General features: G+C 42.2%; 1 protein-coding gene across 2 annotated transcripts in view; it reads right to left on the reverse strand.

Moving 5' to 3' along the window:
• Positions 1-9566, reverse strand: part of SMYD1 (SET and MYND domain containing 1) — a 44238-nt gene extending 34672 nt beyond the window's left edge. For both annotated transcript variants that reach the window (XM_020889483.2, XM_020889482.2), the window contains exon 1: positions 9333-9566. In XM_020889483.2, the coding sequence (XP_020745142.1) occupies positions 9333-9469 (137 nt within the window). In that variant the 5' untranslated portion in view covers positions 9470-9566. The remainder of the gene's footprint in view (positions 1-9332) is intronic.
• Between the last annotated feature and the right edge of the window lie 2179 nt (positions 9567-11745).

Consider the following 11745-nt stretch of genomic DNA (forward strand, 5'->3'; position numbering starts at 1 on the left):
CCCAAGAGTCCCATTTACACAGTGCTTTGCAATTTTCAGAGATATTTTTAAGCAATTCTCTTTTGTTAAACCTTCGCAGCAACCCTTTAGTGTATAGGTCATCACTGTCTTCCCAGGGACATCATTCTCATAGGGGTCCCTGGTGCCTGACACTGTTCCCAGCACAGAAGGCAGAGGAAGCTCCCAAACCTACCTGCTTTGAGTACAGCCCCGAGTGTGCCCCGCCCCAGCCGCCGGGTCCCCGCTCGCTCTTTGCTCCGCAGCCCTGGGCTGTATCATCTGTCAGAGTCAAGAGGGGTAGAAAGGCAGCTGCTGCCCAGCTCCTTGTATGGAAATAACCGGTTCCTGGACAGATAAATGCAAATAGAAGGCGCCTGCAAGGTGGATGAGCCCTCTAAAAACACAGTCAGAGAGGACTGGACTAACGGTTCTGGCTTCCTGGGCTACCTAAAAACTTGTAGCCTGAGAGGACGTCTCCCCTCAAAAATTGTGGGGGAGAGCATCTGTCTTAAAGAACATCATATCTGGGAGGGGCTTTCAGGTTGGAGGGGTGTACACATATATACCTATGGCCAATTCATGTTGATGTATGGCAAAAACCATCACAATATTGTAAAATAATTATCCTCCAATTAAAATAATTAATTTTTAAAAAGAACATCGCATCCCTCAAGTACCCAGAGACCTGTACAATATTTTGAACTCCTTCTTTCTTCCTTGTTCCTTCCCATCTTTCTTCTTTCACAAATTTTTATTGGGCATTATTTACAACAATGTGGATGGACCTGGAGGGCATTATGCTTAGTGAAATAAGTCAGAAAGAGAAAGATAAGTAATGTTTGTTATCATGTATATGTGAAATCTAAAAAGTAAAATCAACAGATGAGTATAACAAAAACAGAAACAGACTCACAGATGTAGAGAACAAACTAGTGGTTACTAATGGGGAGAGGAAAGGTGGAAGGGTCGTGATAGAGGTATGGGATTAAGAGACACAAACTACTGGGATTTCCCTCGCAGTCAAGTGGTTAAGACTCTGCGCTTCCAATGCTGGGGAATGCAGTTTCAATCCCTGGTTGGAGAACTAAAATCCCACATGCTGTAATGCAGCCAAAAGATAAAAAAATAAATAAAATTTTTAAAAGGAAGGTATTGTTAAAAAAAAAAAGGTCTCATCGTAATTGATAATGATTCCATGATCATACCACCTCCTTCTGTAAAGACATATTTTTTAAAAAAAGAAATACAAACTACTATGTATAAAATAAATAAGCTGTAAGGAAATAAGCTATAAGAATACAACACAGAGAAATATAGCAAGTGTTTCATAATAACTTTAGATGGAGTGTAATCTATAAAAATACTGAATCAGTGTGTCGTACTCTTGAAACTAATATGATATCGTAAATTAACTGTACTTCAATTTTTGCATTTTTTGTTTGTTTTTATTTCTATTTTTTACTATATTTCCATTTTTAAAAGTAAATTAAATGTTCTAAGTATATTAAAAAGCATTTATTGAGCATCTATTATGTGCCTTGCCTTGAGCTAGCTGACAAAAATAAAGAAGATACAGACTTTGCCTTCAAGCAGTCCCCAGTTTGGGCTGGGGCATAAACACATATAAGGAAGGTGAGGCATGCCCCCCAGGAATCCTGCTGCAGAATTCAAGGTCAAGGAAGGAAGAATCTGGGAAGGCCATCACCAAGGAGGCAGGGAGGCATGGTTCTGACCGTCTGAAGATGAGCTGAGTTATACATAGAACATAGAAGGTCAAGTGCTTTTGCCATGGAGAGGCACTGGCATGAGTCAAGGGCTTCCATGGGGGAAGCAGTTAGGGCAGGTGTGTCTAGGAGATAGGAGGAACTGTTTGACAAGATCATATTATTGAGAAATAATGTTGGAAAAATGACTGGACTGACCTAGAATGCATCTTTCAGTGGTAAGACCTTATTCTGCAGGCGCGGGGGAGGGGGTGGGGGAGGGGAGGGGAGAGAATGGGTCCAGTGGAGGCTTCTGCAGAGAGGAGAAACACGGCCAGAGTTGGGACACTCAGTTTCTCTTTGCTACGGCATCTACCTAATGTCATTTTTTAAATTATTTATTTGTTTGTTTTTGGCTTTGCTGGGTCTTTGTTGCTGCTCGGGCTTTTCTCTAGTTGTGATGGGGACACTCTCTAGTTGCAGTGTGTAGCCTTCTCATTGCAGTGTCTTCTCTTGTTGCAGTGCATGGGCTCTAGGCGGGTGGGCTTCAGTAGTGCTGTACATGGGCTCTGGACCTCAGTAGTTGTGGCATTTGGGCTTTGTTGCTCCACAGCATGTGGGATCTTCCCGGATCGGGGATCAAACCCTGTATCTCCTGCACTGGCAGGTGGATTCTTCACCACTGAGCCACCAGGGAAGCCCCCAATCATGTTTTTAAATGGCCCGTGTCAATCCTTAAGGGATTCACGTTTGCACAGTTATTTACCTTAGCGAAGTTAGGTGGTGCTACATCCCTAGAACAGACCTAGAGATTTTTAACATTTCTTTGATTAAAATAGCAACTTTCAAGATTTTCTCTGCCATAGCTCCCAAGACAAGGCTCACACACCTCACTCAGACCTGGATGCACCTCCCACACTCTACTAAACCCCTCTTCCCAGACTCAGAACACATCTTCAGATGCAAATGAGAGAAGGTGACATTGTTTGGGAGACAACTTGGCATTTGACCTAATCTCTGCTTAAAAGACTATTATCCCCAAACTTCTGCATTTAAGAATTAGTTAATAAAGTTTGGCAACTCAGCTCACTATGGGTCATGTGACATATCAACACGTCTGACCTCTGCAGATGAATTAAAGTGTCAAATTAAAGATACATGTCTAAATCTACTCTGTGGTTATCCTTAACATCAAATGCAAATGTTGAAGACTGTAAGCTGAATACTTTCACAGTTACTCACTCATTTTCTGAATTATCTGTTCAGGAATTTCTCTAATCCCTTTATTAAATTATTTCCATTTATAGCATCATTTATATCCCACCACCTACCTCCCAGCTGTTACCAGATTAAGGCCACACATGTATTTGTGCATATGCCATGGTTAATTCTGGTGTTCCCCTGGGTCCACATAGAATTACATGTGCTGAAAGCCCTGCCTCTCTGCTGGACCTGAAGAAGCTCATAGCTGGTTTAATTTTCAGAAAAGCCCAGCTGGCAGTAATTTGTTCTAAAATAACTTTCTTTTCAAACTCTCAGTCTTAGAGAATGAATTTGTGTTGTCGGGAGAAAGGATGAGGAGAAGGGATAGTTAGGGAGTTTGGGATGGATATGTACACACTGCTATATTTAAATGGATAACCCACAAGGACCTACTGTATAGCACAGGGAGCTCTGCTCAATGTTATATGCAGCCTGGATGGGAGGGCGTTTGAGGGAGAATGGATGCATGTATGTGTATGTAAGTCCCTTCGCTGTTCACCTAAAACTATCACAACTTTGCTTGTTAATTGACTAAACTCTAATACAAAATAGAAAGTTTTTTTTTTCATTTATTCTTATTAGTTGGAGGCTAATTACTTTACAATATTGTAGTGGTTTTTGTCATACATTGACATGAATCAGCCATGGATTTACATGTTTTTTAAAAATCTTTCTTTTTCTCATATTTTCATCTTTGTTTTTCTCTGCTCAGATAGATAGATAGGTTCTCTTGGGCACTTCCAACTCTTCAAACAGAATTATTTAGGAGTTGGTCAAGAACTTTTAAAAAAAAACCTGGCAGTCTACAGTCCATGAAGTTGCAAGAGTCGGACACAACTTAGTGACTAAACAACAACAACAAAGGAAATGAACACATTGGTTTATTATTATAAACATTTTTTTCCTGTGTCAAAGTGAAAGTGTCCAACTCTTTGCAACCCTGTTGACACTAGCCCGCCAGGCTCCTCTGTCCATGAATTTCTTCAGGCAAGAATACTGGAGTGAGTTGCCATTTCCTTCTTCAGGGGATCTTCCCCCAGGGATTAAACTGGGGTCTCCTGCATTGCAGGCAGATTCTTTACCATCCAAGCCACTAGGAAAGCTCCTAAAAATGAATCTGTCTGCCACTGCAGGAAGACACAAGTTCAATCCCTAGTCAGGGAAGATTCCCACATGCTGTGGGACAACTAAGCCTATGTAAAGTTAAGTACAGAGCAAAAGGAGAAGAGAGAAACCTTGAACAACTCAAGCTCATCCACCATGCTTGGGGTCTCACCCACTTTCAAAGACCAAATCTATGAAAGACAACTCCTTGGTAAATTGACCTTATCCACCTACTTTGCCTTCATCCCTTTCCAGCATTAAACTCAGAACCCCCCAAAAGCATGACACACAGGCTCCCTTCTAAATATCGGTTTTGGTTGATTTGCAGTGGCTGCCTGGAGTACCCTGTTAGAAAGAACAGTGAGGCCAAGTTGGAGTTCAGGAAGAAGGTGTTGCCTGACTGATTAGCCATGTCTACCAGGGATCTTGGTGCCCAAGTGCTGCACACTTGCCAAGTCTCAATGGATAATCTCTGTTTTATTCTTGGCCTTTTATGTTTAAGCAGGTGACCTGTTTTTCCAGCCAACCAAATTAAAGAGATTCTAACCAGACTAAGGGCTATATAATAAGGGCCTGGAGAGCTGCTCTGAATGCTAAGCCCAGTCTATTCTAGCAAAGACACAATTCAACTTGCAAGTCAACATGACACAGTGCAGCATTATATTTTAAAGCTAAATATCTCATGCATTATGAACCAGAAATTCCACTCCTAGGATACACACCCCATGTATCTGTTCACCAAGGGATACAAACAAAAATGTCCATAGCAACTACTTGCAGGAGGATGGAAACATAAATTTTGGTACATACACATACAGAGCTTACTCATTTTGTTAGTTACACAAAACCATATGGATAAATAATAGAAGAACATTTAAAAAAATAATAATAATAGCACATTTAAATGAAAGAAGCAAGAGCAAAAAACCACCTATAACTGTATACCTTGGTTTAAAAGTTGAAAAACAAGCTATAAAAACTAAATTATATATTGTTTAGGAATATGTACATATATGACAAAACTATCATTGAAAACACAGGGGAATAAGTAACATGAAATTCAGGATACTACTGTAGTTACCTTTGGGGCAAGTATGGGACAGGATAGGGAAAGATAGGCAAGATAAATGTAATAAAATGTTCTAGTTAAGTAGGATGGTGTTTTCACAGGGGTTCATTTATTGTAATGTTTCATGTATGTTCGTGTGTGTACTCAGTCACTCAGTCATGTCTGACTCTTTACAATCCCATGGACTTTAGTTGGCCAGACTCCTCTGTCCATAGAATTTTCTAAGCAAGAAAACTGGAATGGGTTGCCATTTCCTACTCCAGGGAATCTTCCCGATGCAGGGATCAAACCCTCGTCTGTTGCGTCTCCTGCATCAGCAGGCAGATTCTTTACCTGGAAAGCCCTGTAATGATTCACAGAATATATACATATACATACATATATATTTCATGTATTGTTTGCAAGAAGAGATTTTCATTTAATGCACTACTCAAAAATCTTCATTTTTGTGTTTGGAAGTTAATACAGATAGCCTGGTTTGCAGTAACAGTGTTAGAAAATGCTTCTTTCATAAGGTGACTTTTGTGGGTCACCTGTTCCTACCTCCCCAGTCAGGTTTCTCCCTTACAGTGGCTGAATCTCACCAGGAGCCTAAAATTGGAGTGAGGATAGGATGAGCAAAGCTTTCCTCTGAAGCTTCTCCAGGCTGTCTCAGGTACACCCAAGCAGTTCCCTCATCTTTGCAATGATGAGTTTGATTATATCACTTATTTTTTTAACTATAAAGCAGTCATTTCAATTTCTATATTTCTTTCTTTTTTATTGAAATATAGTTGACTTGAAATGTTGTATTAGTTTCAGGTGTACTGGGTAAATCACTTTTAAAAATAATCCTTTTTATTTTTAATCATTTTAAAGATCATTTACTCTAATCATCCTAATCTTTATTACTATTATAACAATAAGATTTTATTAGCATTTTATCTGCAACATGCACTAAAGTTGTTTTTATATAGTTATTGCTTAAAATGAATGATGAATTTTTTATAATAAGAAAAACATGTAAACAATCTGAATGTCCAGTTATAAAGGAACGGTCAGAAAGTATGCAGTCTTAAACTCTACAAAGAGAGTATAGTAACACAGAAGATACCTAAATCATTAAATGAAAATCTTCCAGGTCAGGAAGTGGTAAAAAAAAATCTGCCTGCCAACACAAGAGACACAAGAAGGGGAGGTTCAATCGCTTTGGGCCAGGAAGATCTCCTGGAGTTAGAAATGGCACCTCACTCCAGTATTTTTGTCTAGAAGATTCTGCAGACAGTAGCCTCGTGGGCTACTGTCCATGGGGTCCCAAAGAGTCAGACATGACTGGGCATGCTTGAAGTTTAGATAAGATCCCAACTAATAGTACAAATAAATGAAACCTATGTTTTAAAATGGGTTTCCCTGGTGGCTCAGTAGTAAAGAATCCACCTGCCAATGCAGGAGACTCAGGTTCAATCCTTGGCTTGGGAGGATCCCTTGGAGAAGGGAATGGCAACACACTCTAGTATCCCATGGATAGAGGAGCCTGTGGGGTCACAAAGAGTCAGACACGAATTAGTGACTAAACAACAACATTTTAAAATAAGCTGGAAGGAAATAGACAACCATGTCAATGTTAGCTTCATGTGAAGATACATTTTCTTCTTCCTGAGTTTTGTTCTTGTTAAGGGAAGCAAAATCCACTCAACTTCGGACACTCTTGAAAGGGAAACTGATTGGCAATATTGGTTTTTAGGGAGTTGAAGACACCCACGGATGTTCTATAAAAGGCAAGATGGCAACTCAGTGGTAGTACTAAGATTATTGTTTAGAGTTCCTGTGTTTCTAGCTTTTTCTGTCTTTTTCTGTCTTAATTTCTAAAACCAATTGATTCCTCAACTGCCCCCAACACACTCACACAAGTAAATAAAGTAAGACACACTCCCCCTGAAGAGGTATTACTGTCATCTCAGCCTCTCTAAATTCCTCAGCTATAGCTAGCCACATACACCATTCACAGCCTTTTCCCTGAAGGTCTTGGTGGGCAGGAAGAAATGAGAATTTGAATGCTACTTAAATTATCTCTGAAAAGTTGTGCCTATTCTCAGGATGGTCATACAGTGAGTCAACCAAGAAATCTAGGTTATCAGAGGCCATCTTAATTGAGACCACGTCAGTGTCAGTCAGGTCATTCCAATTTGGGGACTCAGAGAAGATTGTCATAATGTTATCACAGTAGAGGGTTTTTTAAAAATAAAGATTATCACTACTGGTTCGGGAAGATCCGCTGTAGGAGTGTATGGCAACCCACTCCAGTATCCTTGCCTGGAGAATCCCATGGACAGAGGAGCCTGATGGGCTACAGACCATGGGGTCGCAAAGAGTCGGACACAACTAAAGCAACTGAGCATGCATGCATGCAAAAGTGCGGTGGTCAAGTATGGACAGGACTGTAGGGGAAATGGGAATATAAATTTAACAGATTCGCTTTGGAGGGCCTATTAAAATGGAAAACAGCGCACCCCAACACACAGTGATTTCTCTCCTAGCCAGTTAGCCTAGCAAATAATCACACATGTATGCAAGTGGACACGGTCAAGGATTTCAATCACAGAAATATTTGCTTTTATGAAAAATTGGAAACCACCAAATGTCTCTCAACAGGGCAATAGATTTTCAAAAGTTCATATGTTCATATGGTAAAATACCCACAGCAGTTAAAATTGGTGGTCCATATAGCATATGGACCAACATGGATAGACTTAGATGTGGGCAAAAAAAAAAAAAGAAAAAAAAAAACTCACAGATCTTTGAGGATTTAAAAGAAGTGGCTATAGACTTAACAGTTCCCATGAGGATAAATATCAAACCATGTTGTTTAGTGAAAGGAGCAAGTTCAAGGATAACATCGAAAGTGTGATATTATTGGGAGTTCCCTAGTGACCTAGTGGTTAGGATTCTGTGCTTTCACTGCCATGTCCCAGGTTCAATCCCAGGTCAGGGAACTGAGATTCCCTCAAGTCACACAGTGTGGCCAGGAAAAAAAAAAGTACCGTTTCTGTTAAAAAGAAAAAACAAACTACAGCTATGCATTTTGATAAGTATATATATATGTATGTAGGTAGAGAGATATAATAGTACAAGAACATTCTAGAAAGAAACACATTAAAATCAAAACAAGGATTACCTCTGAAGAAAAACAGAGGGAACTGGGGCCTGGGGTGGGAAAGGGGGAAAGGTGAAACAGGATTACAGTTCATTGGTGATATTTTAATTTTCAAAGGTAAATGGATTCCGGTGTTACCTGTGTGTTTGCAATTACTTTTTTAAAGTCTCAGCAATTACTTAATCCTCTAATATATTTATTACAGCTCAGAAGCAAAACAACATGGAGCCTTCCATAGAAGACTGTCTCCTAGACACCACACCCCCTTTTCACTCCCTTTCCCTCTACCGTTTCCACACACAGCACTCCCACTCAGCCAAGTTCACTTATGTTCTGAGTGCTTGTGTTGTGCTTAGTCACTCAGTAATGTCCAACTCTTTGCGACCCCATGGACTGTAGCCCGCGAGGTTCCTCTGTCCATGGAATTCTCCAGGGAAGAAAACTGGAGTGGATAACCATTTCCTTCTCCAAGTGATCCTCCCCACCCAGGGATTGAACCCAGGTCTCCTGCATTACAGGCAGATTCTCTACCATCTGAGTCATCAGGGAAGCCCAGTGTTCTGAGAGCATGCCCTCAAGCCTTCAATCACCTTTGTAACCCTCCTAGGCACCAGAGTAAATCCCACTGACAGTGACCCTTTGCAGAAAAAGTAATGCCAGCAAACAGTTAGCTGTGCATGTACCCTTCATTATCAACAGCCACATGAATTGCATCCCTTCCCATGATTATTTTTTCATTTTATTAATTGGAGGATAATTGCTTTACAACGTTGTGTTAGCTTCTGCCGTATAACAATGGGAATCAGCTACATGTATACATATACCTTCTCCCTCTTGAGTCTCCCTCCCACCCCAGCCCTATGCCACCCCTCCAGGCCATCACAGAGCACCAGGCTGAGCTCCCTGTGTTATATAGCAGCTTCCCACTAACCACCTGTTTTACACACAGTAGTGTATATATGTCAGTGCTACTCTCCCTCAATCTTGAGAGCAAAGTATTAGAGAGTATGGCACTGGCCAAATCACCAGGAGGAAAGAAGGCAACAACCCAATTCCATACCTGTCAAAAACCACAGCGGAATAAGCCCGCTCCGCGAAGATGATGTCGGCAGCACAGAACTCCTTCGTAGCCTTTAGACCTCTGCCTTTGCCCTCAGCAGTGAAGACCTCCACATTCTCCATTTCCCCTATTGTCATCTCAGAGTCTTCAGGCAGCTCGGCAGATATTTAACACTGAGCCAAGTCCCTTGTCCTCGCAGCTATTTCAGCACCTTCAGCATCCCAAAGAGCAAGTCTATAAATGGACAAGCACCTCCCCTTCCCTACCCCCTCCAGTCCCTGGGCCCTCTCTCACTCCCCCTTCTGCTTCTTTTCCTGTGACCGGGATGGGGCAGGCCAGAGGACACTGATCTGGGAAGGATCCCTGCCACTGCCCAGCCAAGCTGACAAAGTAGAAAAAGACCGTGGTCTGGTGTGCTTCTCAAATTGGGCCTGAAAACTTTGGAAAAGTTCCTTTGCAAGGAGTAGTTAAGTCCTGGATTGCAGTCATGCTCAGCTTTAGTTGGAATGGGCAGCACTTGGTCAGTAGGGTATTTTTAGCAACCAGATGCCTCTGTCAATCCAAAGCAGAGACAGCTGAAGTGGTCCAAGAGAAGAGGCGAGGTGATGCTTGCTGCTCTGGGACCCTTCAGCTGTCAGGCTTGGACTTCTACAAGTGAGAGGGGCCCCTTGTTTCCTCCATGGGTAGACTACAGGCAGAAAGTAACAGATGCTAAATTGACCCTTTGCCATATATATAACCTCTCTTCTCCCTTGTGGCTCAGACAGTAAGGAATTTGCCTACAGTTCAGGAGGGTCGGGTTCAATCCCTGGCTCGGGAAGATCCCATAGAGTAGGGAATGGCAACCCATTCCAGTATTCTTGCCTGGAGAATCCCATGGACAGAGGAGCCCAGCGGGTTACAGTCCACGGGGTCGCAAAGAGTCGGACATGACTGAGCGACTAAGTACTCTCTAGGCTCCAAAGGGCCTCCCTCTTCTCTAATATTCCGTGGCTCTCCCACAGTGCCCCACCCAGGTCATGGAGGTCTGAGCATTCTCTGATGAATGTAGGTATGTTGGACCCTAGGATGTGTTATGAAAGGAGGCCGGCTTTGAAGATGAAAGCCCTCATGTCTATTATCATTCTGTCAAATCTCCCTTAAACATTATGTCTGCTACCAGAAAAGTACCAATACCTTCCTTCCTAGGAATGAGGACATTGGAAGGATTAGTCTAAAATCCCAGCTACTGAACTGGATGCTGCTCATCTTGATCACCAGACAGCTCTCACTGAGGTTGAAAAGAGAGACACTTGCAGATCTGGAGCTATGGTTTATCTTCCAGGTAATATTTTTCATTCCTGGGATGCATCTATTTACAGATTTCTGTGCTCTGGGTTTCTGTAAGTGTACTAGTTTACAAGCACTGGCTTCTGGGTTAGACAGGTCTGCATTTGAATTTTGAGCCTTCTAGGACCGTGGGCTTCCCAGGTGGCACTTGCCTGCCAATGCAGGGGAAATAAGAGACCCGGGTTCAATCTCTGGGTGGGGAAGATCCCCTGGAGAAGGAAATGGCAACCCACTCCAGTATTCTTGCCTAGAGAATCCCATGGACAGAAGAGCCTGGCAGCCTACAGTCCATAGGATCGCAAAGAGTTGGACGTGACTGAAGCAACTTAGCGGGACAACTTTGAGATAGTACCTGTAAAACAAGGGTGATAATTTCTATCTCACTGGTAAATGAGATAATAGGTACAATGGACATGGCACAGCACTTGGCTGTGTCCATACAGAACTTACTAAATGATAGCAAATTTATTTTATTTATTCTGTCCAGTTTCTTCCCCAAAACCATCAAGATACATTCGAAATTCTAATGTGTCTTCAACCTAATTCTATCTCCTGACGCTTCTTTGCTCTTGGAAGCAGCTGGAGAATCGTCTGTCAGACCTTGCCTGCATGCTACGTCACTTCAGTAATGTCTGACTCTTTGCGACTCCATGGATGGTAGCTCGCTAGGCTCCTCTGTCCCTGGGATTCTCCAGGCAAGGATACGGAGTGGGTTGCCAGGCCCTCCTCCGGGGGATCTTCCTGACACAGGGATCAAACCCAATTCTCTTGTGTCTCTTGCATCGGTGGGTGGCTAGCACCACCTGGGTAGCCCTCGCCATGTATCCTAGTCTTTAGGTCATAAAGCATAATGCCTGGAACTAGAGAATAATTCAGCAAACTCTGATCTAGCCCAAAGGGCAAAGCACATTAAGACATTTAAAATTGGGTGCCACCAAAAGTAAACATCACATGCTCTTGGGGGAAAATAAATGATTAAATAGGAGTTCTTCAGGTTAGTCTGAAATGAATGTCTGCACCCACGTTGCCTGGCAACAGCTAGGGTCTACCCTTGGGAGCCAGCAGCTGTGCCTGGTAGAGATGA

The sequence above is a fragment of the Odocoileus virginianus genome, chromosome 2 (genome assembly GCF_023699985.2).
Source record: "Odocoileus virginianus isolate 20LAN1187 ecotype Illinois chromosome 2, Ovbor_1.2, whole genome shotgun sequence".
NCBI lineage: Eukaryota > Metazoa > Chordata > Mammalia > Artiodactyla > Cervidae > Odocoileus > Odocoileus virginianus.